This window comes from Sus scrofa, chromosome 1 (assembly GCF_054392235.1).
Source record: "Sus scrofa isolate SSC_HxYL_T2T_F1_AM1 chromosome 1, Sscrofa_HxYL_maternal_Yorkshire_Landrace_v2.0, whole genome shotgun sequence".
Classification (NCBI taxonomy): domain Eukaryota; kingdom Metazoa; phylum Chordata; class Mammalia; order Artiodactyla; family Suidae; genus Sus; species Sus scrofa.
In genome coordinates, this window is record NC_139383.1 from 12581437 (window position 1) to 12603211 (window position 21775).

Below are 21775 nucleotides of genomic sequence, written 5' to 3' on the forward strand. Positions count from 1 at the left end.
ATTTAATATAATTTTTTTTGTAAATTAACAAAGAAAGCAGATGAATTTATTATACTTATATTCGACTGTTTTGCTTTCAAATCCATTGTTGACCACAGTAATGTCTAATTTATGTCTGTTTTTCTCCCCTTCAAGTGCTTTTAAGATCAGCCATTCACAGATCAAGACCTTTTATTTTGCAGCTGAGAATGTGCAGGAAATGAACCTGTAAGTAGAGAAAGTTGCTAAATCCAGACTTTATGGGGATAGATTACTTTGGTTGGTGTCTGAATTTAAGCCTATGTTCATGTTGATTATTATTTTATTTATCGCCACTACTTTAATGACTGATCTCCTTAGCAGTTATAAAGGCTTCTTGCTTTCTTTTCTAGTACTTAGAAGCGTTTTGGAGAACTAGACAGATCAAAATGGCTATTTTAGGAAGAAGTAATACGTTTCTTCTGAGGGAACCACTAAGTTGAGGAAGGAATAGACAGAAGACATGATAAGAAACGGTTAAAATGGGAATCAGTATTGCAGGGAGAAAAACTTGAAAGAATTATGTCGCCAATCTCACAGCTTTCAGAATTCTATGTGAAAAATGTCTCTAGGACACGTCATATATGCTGTGTGATTATCATGATGATTCATGCATTTACCATCCCTCAGCGTTTATCCTGGACATTTTGAAAAGTGTCTTTGTTTTAGAGTACATCTAATATAAAAATTTATTTCCCTACCTCCATTTCCTGTTTGTTGGGTTTAAATACGTGGCTATACAGGTAGAGTATTTTCTTCCCTGCAACGTTCGCGCTTGGTTTAGATTACAGTGTGACCGCAATGGCTGTGTTATTTGAATGAGATTATCTGTATTTGAGGTGCTTGAGGCATCAGGGGACATTCTATGTAAGTCCTATTCTCAGAATTTGGAGTGTCTCATTACTTTCACATAATTAACTAAAAATATGCATGTGGAGTACCTACGAGGGGCTCCCTTGTAGCGGATCCGGGGCACTGGTAATGAAGCGCGCAGTCATAATCCCTCCACTCTCAGAGTTTATGGTTTAACCTACTTTTATCTATTTATATTTTATGCCTATTTATCTATATATTTATACCATTTATCTATACCTATTAATTTCTTTATAAACATAATGATTTTCTAATCTATCTGCTGTAATTTCTCTTTGCCCTATTTTATTTTATTTTATTTTAATTTCGACACCCACGGCGTATGGAAGTTACCTGGCTGCAACCTCTGCCGCAGCTGTGGCAGTGCCGGATCTTTTAACCTTCTGTGCTGGACCAGGGATGGAACGTGGGTGCCCACAGTGATCTGAGCCTCTGAGGTCAGATTCTTTACTCTCTGCACCACTGTGGGAACTCCTCTCCTTACCCTCTTGCTGTAGACACTTGAAAAAAGCTACTTTTCATTATACATGCATGATGAAGAGCACACACACACACACACACACACACACACACACACACACACACACACCCCTCCTTAGATCACATCCCCAGGGAAGCCGCTTCTTGCTAGAAGCATTCTCATCTGCTCCCTAAATTTATCTCCTCACCACACATCTTCAGATGAGGACAGACTAACTCTTTACCACAGAAAGTTAATAAGCCTGTGTGAGAAATAGCAAAGCAAGGTATTGACAAGGGAGTCTTCCAAACAAGTCTTTTATTTGCTTGGACCAAGAGAGAAGTTGTTTCTAGTCTCTTCTTGATTTTAGCTCCCCCCCCCCCCCGCCCTGGCTTTTCTCAAGCATCTGAGAAAAATAAGAGCAGATGCACAAAAGGAGAAGATAAAAAACCTCACGGTCAAAGCTCTTTATTCCTCTTTTTATTTACGCTGGTAACTGAATCCTATTGACTCTAAGGTCTAGGTGTGTGGAAAGCCTAACGCCTTGCGGGGCAGTCCTTGGAGCATTTCGTAGTGAGCATCAGTCTGGAGCTGAGCTGTCCATCGATCCCAAGCGGTGCTTTCTGACCTTTAATGGTGCTGAAACAGTGCTGTGCTCAGAGCCCTCTCCCCCCTTGCATTGGCTCCTGCTGTGTCTGGATTCTCCCAGACACCTTCTCTATCTCCAGCTTCCTTCTGGCCCACAGCCTTCCCCTTCATCCCATGGCTGGTTCTTTCAAAGTTGTTCTGTTCTCTCCGACGACAAGCGGGAAGCGTAAGACTGCATTTACCATAAAAACAACGACTGCCAAGTGTTTTGTTACCTAGAGAATTTCTCCAGCTCCATAGCAAACACATTTTAAACCAGTGCAAGTGTGAGACCCTTCCACAATTATCGGAAGCTGTTCTATTTCAGGCAGGTTGCTCTCTACACCACATAGCCCTGCCCACCCACTACTCCAGTTTTTTGTTTACATTTCTGGTCCATTTCTCTTCACTCTTCACATTCTCCTGTTGCAGAAATCTGCTTATGGCAAGTACAGTTGCATGAGTATCAGCTACAGACTCTACCTATTTGGCTGTTAGCCCAAAGCCTTTTATAGTTATCAAAGTCAAGATCTCATGGCCTATTTATGCCCAAAGATCTGTTCATTTCACTTGAAACTCTCTTAGTATTTGTTAACCTTTCCAGCTTGCAAACAAGGTGTGAACTGAAATTTGTACATGAGGTGGTGTCCTGACCCCGTATTTTTGAACCTCTTGGTGACCTCTGTACTCAAAAATTGTCCATCTGGCCACGCATAAGTAAACGGCCCATTTTGTCTCTGCCTGAATGTATCATGATTTTTAATTTGTAATATCATCATTAAGCTTTCTTATTCTGAAGATGATTTTTCTATAGCCAACAAGGCAGCATCTCTTTGGACCTGCAGATTCACTTCTTCTTTCTCCCACAAGACTATGCAGAGGATATTTAAGGGTTTGTTCTGCAGTAATATCTAAAGAGCTTCCTTTGTTACTGATGAGGCCTGTTTAAATTGGTACATAATGCATCTGGGTATTTCTTAGTGAGAGGCAGAGATGCTGGGGAAGGAGGGGGTGGCATTTGGAGAGATGGGTCCTGTTTTAGAAATTTGCCTTCTTGGGAAACTGCATTTTTGGGTGGTGGCGTTTCCAGGGATGGTGAAGGGACACATAATTAAGTTTAACAGAAGTGTGGTGCATTCTGCAGGGACCCTCAATTTACAAGTTCAGGGGTCAGTAATTAAGGGTAATGAAAGAGTTGGTTTCTAGCAAAGACTGAAGGTAGCTGCCTTTCCCAGACAGTGTTTGTAGGAAGACTCCTCTTGTTTGGTACATCAATTTCTTAACACTTGTGGGTCTTCTACACACACATTCACATCGAGTTAACATAAAACAAACTCCCAGGAAACATCTGCCATCTTCTTTTATGTAAATGTAAGTCTTTTTGTGTATCCGAGTATCCTCCTATTTAGCCACAAATAGAAATTTTTCTACTCCCTGGATGTTTAAAAAAAAAGTTCCCAGCAAAGGAGGTGCTCTAAACCCACGGGTTCTAGAAGGAAAACAGTCAAACAAGATTCTAAACAATCACCAGTTTTTCCCAGCAAGTAACTGGTGGTGGCAATGAAAAGGATGTGAGATTGGGGTAAGGGCTGATAGGAATCTTTTCTTTACCATTGATACTTTTCTGTTCTGTTCTATTTCTGGGAAAAGAACTTAGAAACAGCTTTTCTTGTTTCAGCTTTTATCGATTCATCTGTTTTTTGGTCTTGAGGTGTTAAAAAAAGAATTTTGTCTATTTCACTTTGAGATGCTTTGGAGGGGGTTGGGTAACTTCCACAGTTATGAACTCACATTATAAACTAGAAATTAGTGAGCCATTCAATTTGCTTTGCCTGATCAGTTTTTAGAAATATGCTTTTCATGGATTAGCAATGAGATCCGGCTGTGTAGCACTGGGAACTCTAATCACTTATGATGGAGCATGATAATGGGAGAAAAAAGAATGTATATGTGTGTGTGTGACTGGGTCACCTTGCTGTACAGTAGAAAATTGACAGAACACTCTAAACCAGCTATAATGGAAAAAATAAAAACCATTAAAAAATAAAATGTACTTTCAAGTGTTTCTTTTAGATGAGTAATGCATACAGCATATTCTTGTGAAAACCGTGTGTAGTACTGAATACAGTGTTATGCAAAGTGGGAAATATAAAAGTATGCAAAGTGAAAACCTTCCCATACCCCCTACTTCTTTTACCTTCCAATTCAGCTTCTCTCCCTAAGATTAAGTCGCTTTTCACAATATGACTCTACACTTTCCTGATGCTTTTCTTTGCATACAGAATCATGCACCTATGCAAATATATAGTTTTGAAGGCCCACTGAATCAGGACAAACACACTTTGTACTTGCTTTTTTCACTTAACAGTATGTCAGGAATTTTCAGGGTCATAACAAGCCCCCCCCCTCAAGCCCAGTCTTTTTTTTTAAGTAGTTAAGAAAAATTTATTGAATTGTAGATTTGAAACTGCAAATATATACGTGACATTTTAAATCCAGAACTACCGTCACTAAGGTACCCTCTAGTAAAATTACTGGACTTCAAAGGAAAAAAAAAACTCTGAGCATTTTTTTAATATTTATTTTACAAAGAAAATACACCACAGCTCACGGCAATGCCAGATCCTTAACCCGATCTCACTCTTTTTATTAGCTTCTTTATAACATGGTGTTGGTAGAATTGTTACCATAACTTATCCATTTTCCTGTGAATGGACAATTATATTACATCAACCTTTTCTTTTTGCCATTGTAAGCCTTATTGAATTAATATTCTTCCATATTTGGAGTTCCCGTCGTGACTCAGTGGAAATGAATCTGACTAGTATCCATGAGGACACAGGCTTGATCTCTGGCTTCGCTCAGTGGGTTAAGGATCTGGCATTGCCGTTGCTGTGAGCTGTGGTGTAGGTGGCAATTGTGGCTCTGATTTGGTATTGCTGTGGCTGTGGTGTAGCGGGCAGCTACAGCTCCGATTAGACCCTTAGCCTGGGAACCTCCATAGGCTGTGGGTGTGGCCCTAAAAGACAAAAAAAAAAAAAAAATTCTTCCACATTTACTTATGTATATGAAGATGTGTTTTGTAGAATAGGCATTTATACTTAGACTTATTTGGTGAAGGGGATAGATATCTCTATTTTGAATAGTATCATCAAATTGCTTGCTGAGTATCAGCTGTACCAAATTTTCATGGTCAACTCGACAAAGGATGAGAATGCTTCCTCCTAAAATCTAGAGATCAGTGATGTTTAAAATGTTCATCAGTCTAGTGGCGAAAAATATTTTCCTGTGCTTGAATATGCATTTCCCAAAATACTATTAAGGCTGGGAATTTTTTCCATATAGTCATTGGTCATTTGTATTTTTTTGGGGGGGTGTCATTTTCTGTTTCTTTGTTTTTCTATTGAATCTTGATGAGCGTTCTGGGCCAAGGTATTGGTCTAGTTTTAAGTGGCCATTGAAGACTCATGTTTATCATATGCTAAAGGGGACTTCCTAAATAAGGCTGGAGCTCATCTTCCTTCTTGTAAAAAGTCCTACCTCATTCATTAAAAAAATCAAAGTTATTTACACATTTCCTATTAAAAAAAAATGGGTACAACAAGACCATGGCAGGTTGAGAGTTAGGTAAGGATTCCTAATTTGGTGACAATGATGGACTTGGGAATGTGCGTGCAATATTTATACTATGGTGGGGGTGTAGCATGCTAGATTGTTTATGAGGCATTACAGGGCTAGAAGAAATAAAAAGTATAAGTGAATCAGTAAGAGAATAGCACCGTCATTTTATTGATACTGATTGACCTAGGCTATTTATGTTTCAAAAAAGATGACTACACATTGTGGAATACATTATGGAATATTTTTTTAAAATAAAGAAAACTAGAAAGAAATAGGAAATAATCACTTAGATTATCACTGTCCCAGAATAATATTTTCCCTTTAAATAGAAGGTTTTACAGCTAGGAATATATGAAATAGACACATTTGTATCTTTTAAAAATGTACATATAAGTTTCTAACTGAACCCTAGAAAAAGAGCTATAGTGGCCTGAAGTCATAAGCCAACTTGTGTTCTTTCAGGTTTGTCTAGCTCTGTTTTCATTACTGATGTGTAGTTGAAATTCATTGCCAATAAGATGGTAAATCAATAGAAGATGGGATATTGTCAATTTTTATTCTTACATAAATTTTTTTAGGGAATTAAAAATTTCCCCAGTTTAGGGATAGCTATGAAGCTCTGGCCAGATCTTTTTACTGACTGATATAAAGAGCCTGGTTTAAAAATAGACTATCTTCATTTTTTGTGTGTGAAATAAGCTTACATTTTAAAAATTAAAGAGCTAGAACTTTAAAAGGTCAAGTTCCTAAATTCATTTTGATGGTTACCAAAGGATTTCAAATACACAAGTGTAAAGCATACATTCATTCATATATTTATAATATCTAATGTAACTAGCTGGCCACTTCATTTTTTTCTTTCTTTTTTTGCTTTTTATGGCTGTGCCCGTGGCATATGGAGGTTCCCAGGTGAGGGGTCGAATTGGAGCTGTAGCCTCCAGCCTACGCCAGAGCCACAGCAATGCGGGAACTGAGCCACACCTGCAACCTACACCACAGCTCACGGCAATGCCAGATCCTTAACCCACTGAGCGAGGCCAGGGATTGAACCTGTGTCCTCATGGATGCTAGTCAGATTTGTTAACCACTGAGCCATGGTGGGAACTCCTCATTTTTTATCCAACAAAGAATGTACTGATTTCACAGTGCTATGAAACCAGAGGTCTTAGGATTCCATACTGCAAATTTATGCTACGTCTGGAAATGTTTAGACTGACTCTGGCACCGTGATTTCGTTTCATTATAAACGCTGTTATAAGACCTTCCTTTGGGGTCTAGGGTAAAGCTGAGTAGGTAGGGACCAATATCTCTGATCAAACATTTATTTTCTATTTGAATTTTAGGTGGTTAAGCAAGTTTGGATTAGCTGTAGTCCATCCTGAGTCCACTACAAAGGATGAAGGTATGTTCTCTTTTAAATTTCTGAAAATTTAACAAGAACATTGGGCTAGGGTAAAAATACAAGGTCAAGTTCTGTGCATAGTCTTGTTCTAATGAAACATATTTTGGCATTTAAAATCCTCTGAAAATATGTAGAGCAGACATAGTCCCATGGGCTCACCAACATGGAATAGAGTTTCTCATGCTGGCTAAGAATGCTTTTCACACTTCACCCACAGTTAGCAGCTGTAGGCTTCACTGATACCACAGCCAATTGCCAGTGCAAATGATTTTTTGCCCCACTTATGGAATTCTTACTCAGAGACATGATCTCGTCCTGATCTAGACAGATAACTTTCAGCCCACTGTTTCCTCTCTGATATTTTAGTATTTCCTCTAGGTGTGTGCTGAGACAAATTGCCCTAAATTTGTACCAAGAGCCTGAATGTTAGATTGGGACAGATTGCCATATTTCTAGCTCCGTCTGTGGCTTTCAGGATTCAAATGTTCCAGGAGGCTAATTCTTCTTAAGGATGAAATTACTCCTTAATGTTGAGAAGAAAGAAGTTGAGGTGCCAGGGTCACAGAGCTGATGCTGTTCTGAAATGCTCAGAGCCACATAAAACCTGGGAATTGGAAGTAGGGAGTTATATCTTTGGATAACAAAACCATGATGTCATAAATTCAGAAATGGAAAAGTGGCAACTTGACTTAAAGCCACAGGAAGGACAAAGCAGTAACAGAAAGCAGTGTCCCAGTCATCTCCTTGGTCCTCTTTTCCGTAAAATAAATGCCCATTGTGTATTGGAAGTCTATTTATAGATAGTGAGCAAAAATTGCACAGAAACTGCACAAAAACCTTATCCTTATCCTGGTGTGTAAGACCTTCTGTGATACGGCCTGGCGCAGCCTTTCAGCTTTGCTTCTCTCCATCGTGAACCTTAGGGGACTCTGCGTACTTGGCTCAGCCTCTGTCCTCAGCCTGGTACTCCCGTTGCTCTGTGTGCACCACTGATGGTTCACTCACCCTGTCATTTTCAGCTCCGTGTGATTCCTAGCTTCAAAATTGTGTTCCCTTAGTGTAGGACTCACACTTCTTTTGAGGGATTATTTGAATTTCCCGGAGCTACAGTTAGTCCTCTTTTAGCCTATGGGACACTCCTTGAGGGCAGAAACGGAAACTCTTACATATCAGGTAGCTCACTAGTTAAGTACTTCCTGCATCGGATTGGAATTGCAGTAGACCTCAGCTCGTGCATTATGGGATAAGTGATGACAGTGTTGAAACGCTAAGCATTTTCGTTTTTGTTACAGAATGCTACAGCGAGAGTGAGCAGGAAGATCCTGAGATAGCGGTGGAGACTGCACCCCCTCCCTGCGCTGAGGAGTCTCTGCTTCCTCTGGTGTGTACTGATGTCCTTAGTGTCTTGGTCATCAATCAAATGCATGGACAGCATTCCTCCCAGTTGGGTAGAAACCACCTTGACTGCTGAAGTTCTAGAATAAGCTAAGCGAAGTTCCCTGCCAAAGAGCATGTACGGTTCTCAGGTGCTGATTTTGAGCCTTCTCCATAGCAATCCGTTGGTATGACAAACTCGGTGTATTTGTGTGGGACTCACAGATGATGTATCATGTTCAGAGGATTCGTGGTGATGCAAAGGGCTTCTGGGTGATAGGCCAGTGCTTGCAAAGATAATTTTTTCTTTTTCTTTTTTTTGTCTTTTTGTCTTTTTGCCTTTTCTAGGGCCACTCCTGCGGCATATGGAGGTTCCCAGGCTAGGGGTCTAATCGGAGCTCTAGCCACCGGCCTACATCAGAGTCACAGCAACACGGGATCCAAGCCGCATCTGCAACCTACACCACAGCTCACAGCAACGCCGGATCCTTAACCCGCTGAGCGAGGCCAGGGATGGAACCAGCAACCTCATGGTTCCTCGTCGGATTTGTTAACCACTGTGCCATGACGGGAACTCCTTAACTCTGTTTCTTTTTGTCAACGGATGTTCATGATTTCAATGTGTCAGGTTTATCCATCACTTTCATTGTGGTCAGTGTCCTGTCTGAAGAATTGTTTCCTATTCCCAGGTCACGAGGACGTAGATAATGCTATCCTCATTTCTTGGATTGGGAAACAGGTTCTGAGAAGTGGAAGGGCCTGGTCACACATCCAGGAAATGGAGCCTCTGGGGTGGGAACCCCGTCTGTCCAGCTTTACAGTGTACGCTCCGTCCACTCTGCCATGACCCTTGTCCACTCAAGGACCCGAATAAGCATAGGCGCTGACGGGTTACAGCAGTTCCTTCACTGATCAGATCTCTTCTGCCAAAATCTTCTGTTTTGTGTGATAAAGTTTTTATCTTTATTTGCATTTTGTAGTTCCTGGATTTATGGTGTTAATATCATTTAAATAATGACCTCTGCTACTTTTATCCACTGTCAGTGGAGAATTGTGGTCACTTTTTTAATTGATTTGGCTAGCAGCTAAGACCAGACATAAATATTTGTTGAATGAATGTTTATTAAAGTATCTATTAAATAGGATTATCCAAAGTTAAGCAAGATATAAACAAAATTAAACTTTGAATATGGTAAAATGTAGACCAGTGTTTGAACTCAACTTACAATGTACCCTTTCTTAATATATCCATAACTTTCCCTTGATGTAGTCTTTTTCTTCTTTTTTTTTCAGTGTTTAGAGGTTTCTATTTCTTTTTATTTTTTTAATATACTGATTTTTATTTTTTTCCATTATAGCTGGTTTATAGTGTTCTGTCAATTTTCTCCTGTACAGCATGGTGACCCAGATACACATACATGTACACATTCTTTTTTCTCACATTATCCTGCTCCATCATAAGTGACCAGACATAGTTCCCAGTGCTACACAGCAAGATCTCATTGCTAATCCATTCCAAAGGCAATAGTCTGCATCTGTTAACCCCAAGCACCCCATCCATCCCACTCCCTTCCCCTTGGCAACCACATGTCTATTCCCCAAGTCCATGATTTTCTTTTCTGTGGAAAGTTTCATTTGTGCCATATATTAGGTTCCAGAAATAAGTGATATCATATGGCATTTGTCTTTCTCTTTCTGACTTACTTCATTCAGTATGAGAGCCTCAAGTTCCATCCATGTTTCTGCAAATAGCATTATTTTGTTCTTTTTTATGGCTGAATAGTATTCCATTGTGTATATATACCACATCTTCCTAATCCAGTCATCAAACAGCCGTGCCTTGTTGGTGTAATTTTTGTTTGGTTTCTTTTGGTCTTTATATCTGTCTCTCTGTGTCTCTCCATCTCTGTCTTTTAGGTGATTTCTTTTTGTTCTAAAATACTGTGGTTTTCAGTTTTATAACAACAAACTAGTATCACAGTTTACAAAGAGCATTGTCAGACATCCAGTAATCTACTTGATGAAAATAAAAGGAACCAAGTTATCTTCTTAGATGAAGGAGTGTGGCTCCCTTGCATTATATGATGATAGTCTTACCTCATGTTACAGTGGGAGATCAGGAATTGCTTGTTCCAGAGCAAATAAATGGAAGGATAGATATGGGACCAGTAACTTAGATCACTGAAGTAAGAGTATTCTTTAGAATGTTATTCTAAATGTCAATAAGTGTTATTCCCTGAAGTTTTAAGCTAAGAATTTTTTGGAAGACCACCAAGGCTAGCATTTTTTTTCTGAAGAAATATATTAGAAATAGATAAATGCTGAATAGTTAGATTTCATTTTCTTTAGAAACAGAGTATGTTGCTCCTCATATACTTCCCAGGCAGATTTTATTTTTGTTTTTTCCTATTTCTGAAAAATAGCCATGCAAGACACTTGGTTCACATAACATTTAAGCTTTTTGCTTAAACAGACGAAAACTTAAAAATCATGGTAACTTTCACCTGGAGCATGAATCAACTTATTGTTTTGGCTCAATCTGGCATAAGCTAGCCATGACTGAGATATATAAGCATTGGCAAAAGATCAAAACAGAATAAAAGCAAAAATGAAAACACCCAAACATTTCCCAACTTCTTGCTTTAAAACATTTTGGATAATGAACTTTTATTTTGGGAGTGATGAACTCAAATGTATAAAATAATACTATTCTGGAAAATTATTTCAAAATTTAAAAATCTTTAATTAAAATTTTAATTCTATGTCCAGTCATTCTGTCTGCTATAAAAATCAGTAGTAAGACTTCAACACCAGACCAGTTGGGACCTCTACTTCTAGTGGGACACTATTCCACAAGAGAATAAAGAAACACTATAGGGTCTTCCTTGAGTGAACAAGAAATTTCTGTTTATGTTACTTCTTCTTGAGAAAGTTCCACAAGATGGATGGTGGAAGGGATATCTTCTTTTTTTTTTTTTTGTCTTTTTTGCTATTTCTTGGGCCGCTCCCACGGCATATGGAGGTTCCCAGGCTAGGAGTTGAATCGGAGCTGTAGCCACCGGCCTACACCAGAGCCACAGCAACGCGGGATCCGAGACACGTCTTCAACCTACACCACAGCTCACGGCAATGCCAGATCCTTAACCCACTGAGCAAGGCCAGGGATTGAACCCACAACCTCATGGTTCCTAGTTGGGTTCGTTAACCACTGCGCCACGACGGGAACGCCTAGGGATATCTATTTATTTATAGGGAATTGAAAAATGGAGAGCTTTTTAAAAAAAATTTTTGGCCATGCCCATGGCATGTGGAAGTTCTCAGGCCGGAAATCAAACCCACACCACAGCAGTAACCAGAACCACAGCAGTGACGTCAGATCCTTACCTCGCTGAACCACCACAAAACTCCACTGAAAGGCTCAAAATAGATGAGTCTCTGTAGGTTCTACTTTGGAAGAGTCTTTGTGGAAATCACTTATCCGTGATTCCTTAAAACTCATAAAAGAGCTAAAAAAGAACTGACTTCATTCACATTTCAAATGCATTGGTTTTATGTGTTACAGAGTATTTAAGAGTTTAAAGATCATCAAGCGTCTGTTAGAAATATTTTCCCTCTAAGTTTAATTTTGAAAAAGGATTGTCTGATAACTTGATCTATGCTGCTTATGCATTCATTTAACAAATATTTATTGAGAGCCACTATTCTAAATAGTCCTTAGGATACAACTGTAAACAAACAAAGATTTGTTTCTTCATTGGAACCAAACTTCTAGTTGAGGGAAGAGAAGCCATCAACATAGGAAGTAAGCGATCTGCTGTGTCAGTAGAGGAAGTGGAGCAGAGGGAGTAAGGGGTCAGGAGTGCTGCAGGGCAGGTTGCGGCAATGAATGGGGTAGCAGGGGACGCCCGAGTGAGAGTCGAGATCTGAGCAAATCTCTTGGAGGACGGTGTACGCGTCAGCCAGGTGGATATTCAGGGAAGGTGTTTTCCAAGCAAAAGGAGCAGTTAGAGTCCAGATCTCCCTGGTGCATCGATGCCAATGCAAGGAGGCCAGTGTGGCTGGAGCAGGGTGAACCCAGATGAGAGCAGCAGGCAATGAGGTTGGAAGGTAGTGGTGGCCACGCCAAATAGAGCCTGTGGACCCTCAGGGATGTTGATGTTTTGAGTTCTTTAACCTCTGGGAATTGTGAGCAGAGGCGTGATGTGATCAATCACCATTTTGAAAGGACCACTCGGGCTGCTGTGTGGGAGAGACTTTGGGAGGCGGGGGAAAAGTGTAGAAGCAAAGAAATCTAAGGGAGAGTGTGCAGTAATCGAGTGTGGGAGCTGGTGAAGACTGGGATCAGGGCAGGGCTGAGAAATGGAATGGGTGGATTTTGAACGTAGTTGGAAGGCAGACGCCCCAATAGGTGGGTCAGATAAGAGAGAAATTATGAAAATAAATATTTATAATCCATGTTTTAAGCAGCCGATGCAGATTATTTTAACATGATAGTCCTCATATTTTGATGCTTTTTTAGAAGTAAAATTCCTTTATATCTAAGGAATAGAAAAAAAACAAAACAAAACCAGCTAAAGCAAATTGGAAGTTCCCGTGTGGTGTAGCAGGTTAAGGATCCGGCATTTCAGCAGCTGTGGTGCAGGTTGCAACTGCAGTGGGGGTTCGATCCCTGGCCCAGGAACTTCCACATGCTTCAGGTATGGACAAAAAAAAAAAAAAAAAAAAAATATATCAGCTAAAGCAAATCAAAGAAGCAATAAATAGAAACAACTCTGCATGTTGTGGCTTATTGGCCAGTGGCAGAGGAGGAGATTAAAGATTAAACACAAAAAGTGGTAAAATCAATTCAGTAATTCAAATTTAATCTTCGTGGGAGGAATCTTGCACAGTTGTTTACTAAAGGTCAGTACTATATAAAATAATGGAAATGCTCCCCAGAGAGAGGTGTGTGAAAAATTATTAGTGAGTACACATAACTTACAAAGAATAGGTAGAAAGAAAAATTCAGCCTCTATCCTCAAAATGTGGAAAATTTTCTTAAGCTCTATGGTTGAACACTTAACTGATTTTAAGACTTTTCTAAAATTAGCTTTTACATCTTGACTCTTGCTTTAACAGCTCATCTTCTGGCTGTCAGTCGCCAGGCATGGTGGCTGTCACATAACCTCTTGTAGGCCTTCCATGACGCTGCCCCTGCCCTGCTGTGGTTGGCATTAGCTCTTGCCCAGACCATTGGAAAAGCAGCTTGTTTTTCTTTCTCTGTCTCTCATCTCTCTCTTAAAAAAAAAACACTGCCAAATTTGTCTTCATAATGTGCAGTTCTGATTAATTGATTCACCAGCACATGACCTCTCAGTGAATTCTTACTGCCTATCAATTTAATTTCCAACTCCTTGGCTTGGTATTTAAGGCCCTTGGGTTTCCTTCTAACTGTCAGTCTTACTGCTGATTCCTCCTTTGTTATCAGCCCAATAACTGCCCCCATCTCCCCAAAGCTTTGCAGGACGTGTATTCGTAAAGTTTCCCCACTTGCAGGAACCATTTACTCTCATTCCAATTCCACCTCCTAAATATCTTTTAAGACCATTTGAAGTGTGATTGCCTTCATGAAAGCTTTCCTCATCCTCTAAGTCAGGAGGATTTTACTCTCGTCTAAACTCCACGTGCCCATTGTGCATTTGTTGGGCACTTTTTATTATGTTGTTAGTCTCTGCTTTTTAATGCATATTTCGTGTATCTGGTTTATTTATCTAATTATTAAATTGGTTTTTTTTGGTGGGGGCTACACCCGTGTCATATAAAATTTCCCAGGTTAGGAGTTGAATTGGAGCTATAGCCCTTGGCCTACGCCACAACCACAGCAATGTCAGATCCAAGCTGTGTCTGCGACTTACACCACAGCCCATGGCAACACTGGATCCTTAACCCCCTGAGCGAGGCCAGGATAGAACCTGCATCCTTAGGGATGCTATTCAGATTCATTTCTACGGAGCCATGGTGGGAACTCCTAATTATTCAATTCTTCATGTCAGAGGCAGTGTCCTACATCTTTTTCTTTACCCACAACATTTATGACCCTGCCTAACACATGTTTGAGCCTAATTAAATATTTATTTAATGGACCAGTCAATTGGCAAATGTATGATAATTGTGAATTCATCCATGCACTCCACAGATTTGTAGCCGTAAAAATAATTCCCCACAGGAATTAGAAACCTAACTGCTTTACACCTGTCTAGTGCTTGTACTTGGCCTTTATGAGGATGACTTCATTTGACTCTCACGCAAGTCCTGTCTTTTACAAATGCTAAAGTCACATGGCGGAGAAGTAAATAGAACCCTTATAAGTAACCTTTGCAAGCTTAAGTTTACCTGTTATTCACACTATTTTAAGTTCTCTCATTTGCTCCTCTTGATAGTCTGAGTCAGGGAAGAAGACCTCTGATAAATTTTTTTTCTGCATTAACCTTGTGCCAGGCACTGGTGCAGGGAAGAGGATGCTGAACGGAGAGAGTCTCATCCCTGGAGCATCTTAAGTTCTAAGTGGAGGAAGAGTCACAATGAATTTGTAATGTGGGCAAAGAGTCTCATGTACTGATGAATATTCTATTAGGAAGATAACATGAGGCTGAGGGTGGGGAGGATACGTCTTTGTCTTGACTGTTGGGGAAGAGCCTGCTGTGGAAATGGTATTTGACCTGAGACCAAAATGATGGGAAGGAGGCAGCCAACCAAAAATACAAAGAGGGAGCCTTTCCAGCAGAAGGAACTGGAGATGTGCTCAAGAAACAGAAAGAAGACCATGTGATTGGAAAGGAGAGGGAAGCGGGGGCTTCAGGGGATGATGGAGGGGTAGGTAGGGTCCATGTGGACTTTCTCAGCTGTGATGAAGACCACGGATATTCTCCTACTTGTGATGGGCAATTACTGGAGGATTTTCAGTAGAAGAATACTGCGGTCAGTTTTCTTTGTAAAATTTTTTTAAAAATTAAAGTATAGCTGATTTACAATGTTCTGTCAATTTCTGCTATACAGCAAAGTGACCCAGTCATATGTATACATGTATAGGATATAGGACGAGTGATTGGTTATAGTTCCCTGGGCTATACAGCCGTGCATCATTGCTTATCCATTCTAAATGTAATCATTTGCATCTATGAACCCCTAAATGATCTGTTTTCTATTTAAAAAATGCTCTATCTGTTGTTTGGAGGATGGACTCAGGTGGGGAAGAGGTGGGCAGCGGTGGAGGCAGGAAGTCAGTAACCTAGGACTTGGAAATAAAGTGGTTTCTCTGAAGTCACTTAAACAGTAAGATTGTAGTGAGGAGTGGATCTTCAGCCCGCTCATTGCCCAAGGTCATGCAGAAAATCAGAGACAGAGAGGGGCAGTGCACAATACAAGGTCTTCAGGTTTTTAGAGCAAAATTCTTATCAGCATATGTAGAGATAGAAACACAACACCTCTTAGGGCTTAGCAGCACTGACAGGTTTGTTTTTATCAATCTGGTCAATAGAAGAAAAGAAAAGCTGTGTACTTTCCTTTTTGTTCTCATTTGGTTTTATTATGTTTAGTCCAGTTATTCCTGTATTTTATTTTTTTTCATATACTTTGACTAATGTGGCTTAAGATTTATATGCTGACTCATTCCTTTCTACTTACAGACTTTTGGTGGCCATTTTAAATTATTTTTCCCCATGTCAAACTTGGGTTTTTAAATCAATTCAAAGAAAAGGATTTTAAAGCTAATCAGCTTTTGAACTAAGCTTCTTTGATGAATAAAAATGTCATACAGAAAATGGGGAAAAGCAATACTGATTTTTTTGTTTAGTCATATACAGAGTCTGCTCATTAAAACTAAGATTTTTAAATGTCTTTAATTTTCCCATTAAAATAAAATTTTAGGAGTTCCCATTGTGGCTCACTGGGTTAAGAACCTGACATAGTGTCTTGAGGATGTGGGTTCCATCCCTGGCCTTGCTCAGTGGGTTAAGTATCTGGCATTGCTGCAAGCTGCGGCATAGGTCACAGATGTGGTTCAGATCTGGTGTTGATGTGTCTGTGATAGGCCAGAAGCTGCAGCTCCAATTTGACTCCTGGCCTGGGAACTTCCATATGCTGCTGGTGTAGCCATAAAAAGAAAAAAAAAAAATTTAAACTCAAATAAATCATCCATAGCAACTTTGCAGAGAATTTCAGGGTACTCCTTAATAAGAGACTGAACTGTGCCAGGCTGGTTTTCTTCACATAACTCTGGCTTTCTAGGCCACTTTTTGTTGGCATTAATTTATTACCAACTATTTGTTTATTAATTTATTAATGCCAGGCACAAATGCAAGAAAAGGGGATGAAAAAATGATTAAAAACAGCCTTTTCTCAAGTAACTCACCCCACAAGAGGAACAAATCAATCAGCACTTGCACTATTTGTTGACAAATAAAATGATATTCCATCGGGTGTCATAGAAGTAAGCTCCAGAGCATCAGACAAAGGTACCTACTTGGCCCCAAGGCCACCAGAGAAGACTTCCTGGAGGAGGTGTCCCTTGAACTAACACTTGAAGGATGGGCTTGTGTTAGCCAAGTAGAGATAGGGTGAGAGGGGAGACTTCCACTCCTTTCTGCCTTCATTTGATTTGCAGTGAGGAGCTTTATAGTGTGTTACTTGGACAGCTCATAGAAGACACTGAATTAAAAATTCTTCTGTTTGACTTGTGCCTATGGGTAGACACAGAACAGTAGGAATAATGAACTGGGATTTAGCAAAGCACATCTCCACACGCATCCTCCGTAACGGCACTCCATGTAACCTTGGATCTGAGTCCATCTCTCTTCTCATGAAAACTCCCTCTGACCTGATACACAACATAATTATCTCATTTTGTTCTTCCATCTCTTGAATTCTTTTCCTTATTTCTCCTTTTCCTCACTCTTTTCTCCATTTAAAAATCAAATTTAGAAATGATAACATGACACTAGAGAAAAATGGATGCAAAGCAATTGCCCTGTGTTTGGGTGGGACCACAAGCAGGAATACACTTTACAGAAATTTCTGATGCTCACTGAGTATGTCTTTCCTTAGTTTTTAAGCAGAATTTTGAGGTTCAAAAAGCCTATGGAAAGTGCTGTAGCAACAACGTTTTACCCAAATAGCCCATTTTGTTATCATCAAATTACAATAGTGTCAGCAGGAACCACAGGAAAAGCTTGTGTTTGGTCTCTTTCCAGAAAAGGAAGCTGATGCCACTGAAGCCAAGTTTTACTAAAATAGCTCTCAATGGGGAACATGTCAGGACCAAGCCTGAATGGGCATTTTTGTTAATATTTATTCTGTAGATTCTGCTAATGAGTAAACAAGTCTTGGCATTGATTTGGACAGTTTGGTGGAGGGTAGGGGGAAATGACCTCCTCCAGATAATTAGAGTCTTATTTAGTGAATTACAGATCTTTGATCTCCAGGGTAAGTGGTTTGGGTCATTTAAGGAAGCTGGTTTGAAAGCTTATAGACTCATTCCTGAAGTGAACGTTTTCATGTCTGTGCCAAATGTGTTTGTGATGAGTTAGTGTTTTAACTGGATATTTTAGTGTCATGCTACTAACAAGTGGGTTTCTTACTTATTTGACAACCCATGTCTTGTATGCAGCCAGGCGGGCACACGTAGGCTAAGTACTGGCTTTTCCCACCAGAACTCAGAACCTGCAAATGCTTGAAAACGTTATCTTGCAGCCATCCTGATGCGGTTGAACTGATTCTAAGTGCTAGAAACTGATGAGAGTATTCCGTAGCTGACACAATGAAACCGAAACAGGAAAAAGACTTCTCTGTCTCATCTGCCTTTGGAGATATGGGGTGGCCTATAGAGAAGTGGTGGTTAGATTTTTTTGGATTTTATTGACCAATGAAATTAAAAATGGGGGAACCAGCATATAGTTGCCAAGTCTTTATTTTGCTACACAGAATATATATAAAAAAAAAATCTCCAAAAAGGCAAAACCTATTGTCTACCATTACCTTTTTCCAGAAGAAGGCATGTGTTACCTTACATCAAAAGGTAACAGGGATACAGTCTCAGAGGAAATGAAGTCTTTCCCAAGAGATGACGATTGATGAAGTTGCATTGGATGTTTTCTCCTTGGACTGGTGAAAGTGTGGCCAAGGATTGTCATTCACCCTCGGATTGTATGTCAGGAACTGCTTTTCAGAAAGCCCTGCATCCTCAACCCACTTCTCATAGGTTTTGATTTCCTGTTCATGAATTAGGAGCCTGCATGTGTATGCCTGTGTTCTTTGGTGAAGGTTTATTGCCATTTTAAAATTATTGAAGCGTGAACGAGTTAACGTTATTTCACCTAAGCAGGCAGTTATGAGCTGATTCTGGTGATGTGCTAAGGAACGTGGGAAAAATAGCTCAGGGTGTAAATATATGTTTGCCCACATTACTGGTCTTCCACTCAGTTAATATTATTTTGCTTCCTGCCTGGTTCCAGCTTTTGCTTTCTTACTCCTGGTAACCTTTCTCAAGAGCTTTTGCTCGGTCCGTGAGAATTCGGTGATAGACAACAATCTATTTTTGGGGGCCACACCCATGGCACAGGGACGTTCCAGGGCCAGGGATCAAATCTGCACCACGGCAGCAACCAGAGCCACAGCCGTGACAGCAATGGCTCCTTAATCTGCTGAGCCACAAGGGAACTCCTGCAATCTAATGTTTGCTCAGAATGCCCCTCCGTGTACCGAAGAATTCCCCAAAGGGGTCTTTTAAGCATCTGGAGAGCATTGCAAAATAGGGTAAATCATGATATGAAGGTTTTTCGGATCCTAGAGGAGTGAACTCGAAGTGGTACAAAGTGGCTTTGGAAAATGGCATCCTAATGCCTGTCATATGGATGTCCATACCATATGTTTTCCTTTTGACTCTGCTATCATTGGCCACTTTTTGAAACACTGGGGCAGCTTCGTTGAAAATGAGAAGTAGAGAATGCTGACGTACTCATGATTTATTTTATTCTCGTTTGGTTTTATTTGTGAAAAACAGGCTGCTCAGCAGGCATCTTCATCTTCACCCAAACTGAGTGGAACAGCGCGTTCTTTATCTTCCATAGAAACCTCAAGAAAGACATCCAGCACTTTGTCTTCCTCGTTGTCGAGAGGAAGACAGTCCTGGATCGACATGATCAATAGTTCGTCTGCCGCTGAAGATGGGGCACGATCGGTGACGTGCGCTGTGCAGGTCCACTCACCTGTGCCCTCAGAGGCAAACAGCCTCAGGGCCCTGGAAAACAGCTTTGCCACATCAGAGAGTGACTTCGTGAACTCTTTATCTAGTGATGACACTTCTTCATTGAATAGCAATCAAGATCATTTTAGTGGCCCAGAGAAGCCTGCTGGACCAAAGATGATGGACGGAGGTAAGCCAAGAAATTGTTGATTCTTCCTTAGGGAATGAATATTTGTATGTGGATGTGGAATGCTAGTGTCAATTGTAAAAAGAATATTTAAAGTCACAAATGATTCACTCCCTAAACAGTCAAGTGGGGCTAAGTCCAGGGGCCACTTTTTAGAGGAGGTTGCATGTGGGAAATTCTTGCTTCAAGGCCATTTATTACCTACTGTAAGTTTCACTGACCAAATCCTTGCAACTATGAGACATTCATAAAATAATGCTACTTTTCTACCTATCTGAAGTAAGGTTGGAGGGTTTTTTTTGGTTTGTTTCCATGGCCTATATTTGGGGCTTGTGGTGGTTAGATCAACATTTTGCAGATGACATCACCGCCATGATTTCAAACAAATGCAGGGCAACTTCCTTCCCTGGGCTGTAATCTCAGATGAGGTCTGGGTCCTTGCTAGTCAGCTCCTGAGACCCACCTCCTGAGGTTAAGAGGAAGACAGGGGGGTTCCTGTTGTGACTCAGTGGGTTAAGAACCCGGCTAGTATCCACGACAATGCAGATTTGATCCCTGGTCTTGCTCAGTGGGTTAGAGGTTCCAGCGTTGCCGTGAGCTGTGGTGTAGGTCACAGACACAGCTCAGACCTGGTGTTGCCTTGGCTGTGATATAGGCCGGTAGCTGCAGCTCTGATTTGATACCTGGCCCGGGAACTTTCATATGCCACAGGTGTGGCCCTTAAAAGAGAGAGAGAGAGAGAGAGAGAGAGAGAGAGAGAGAGAGAGAGAGAGAGAGAGAGAGACAGGCAATTTGTATGCATGTTAGAGGGAAGCCCTAGAACTTTAAAACCAAAGGAGAGCACAGCTTATGTGTTTGAAGAATAAACATTTTAAGTCTTAGCAAAGGGAAGAGTCTTTGGAGTGCAGACATGAAATGTGTGAGCTTACTTAATATTCTGTGATAATTGATCCTTATATGTTATTCAGATAAACTTTTAAAAATGTTTAGTTTTCAATCAGGATGGGTCTTTTCTGATGGTCTGTGCCTTATTCATTCTGGTGTAAAGCAAGCTTACTTGATTTAGGACACTGAAAAATGAGAGGATGATGAGTTTGGTTTGTATTTTTTTTCAGTGCACTATTGACTGAAAGTTGAGAGGCTAAATTCTCACGACACCTAGCCAGGGTGGCCAGGGTGACTGTTCTCTCCTCCCTAGCCTAATCAGGAAGAATTTCTTTAAGTTCTCAAGTTTTCAGATGTACCCTATTAATTTCATGTTTGGTATCAGAATAATTTAGGTCAAGGATGACAACTGCAGACCCAGCTTGTGTGTGTGTGTGTGTGTGTGTGTGTGTAGCCTTTATTTGAATGCTCAGGCTGGAAATGCATTCTCTAAGTCGTCACAGTTGTCAGCACTCCCTGTGGCCTCATTTGAAGATGTTTCACACAGTTGAGTTACCTGCCTGGCTTCTGATAGCATTTTCATTGGATACCCCTAATTTAGGCCAGTGATTTACTTTACATTAGAGAAAAATGGAGTAAATGAAGTCCTTGCCAATATAACCTACTTTTAGAGGTGAATGAGGTGGAGTAGAGCACCACTGAGGAGTAAGGAGGGAGTCAGACCGGACTGTATAGAATAGAAGGCACTAAACTTGATCATGCTGGCCTCAGTTCGCGAGGTGTTGTCCACATATAAGGTATAGGGCTTAGTTTGTACCTCCTTGGAAGAACAAAAATGCATGCAAAAAAAAATTTTTTTTTTTAATCTTTTTGCAATTTCTTGGGCCGCTCCCACAGCATATGGAGGTTCCCAGGCTAGGGGTCTAATCGAAGCTGTAGCTGCCGGCCTACATCAGAGCCACAGCAACACGGGATCTGAGCCGCATCTGTGACCTACACCACAGCTCACAGCAACGCCAGATCCTTAACCCACCGAGCAAGTCCAGGGATTGAACCCGCAACCTCATGGTTCCTAGTCGGATTCGTTAACCACTGCGCCACAACGGGAAC

At 40.5% G+C, this 21775-nt stretch overlaps 1 protein-coding gene across 1 annotated transcript in view; it reads left to right on the plus strand.

Annotated features, from left to right (window-relative positions):
- IPCEF1 (interaction protein for cytohesin exchange factors 1) overlaps window positions 1-21775 on the plus strand; it is a 162160-nt gene that overhangs the window by 111794 nt on the left and 28591 nt on the right. The window contains 4 exon segments of the mRNA NM_001445178.1: window positions 136-207; window positions 6943-7001; window positions 8294-8382; window positions 19411-19783. Of these exon segments, the coding sequence (NP_001432107.1) occupies window positions 136-207; window positions 6943-7001; window positions 8294-8382; window positions 19411-19783 (593 nt within the window).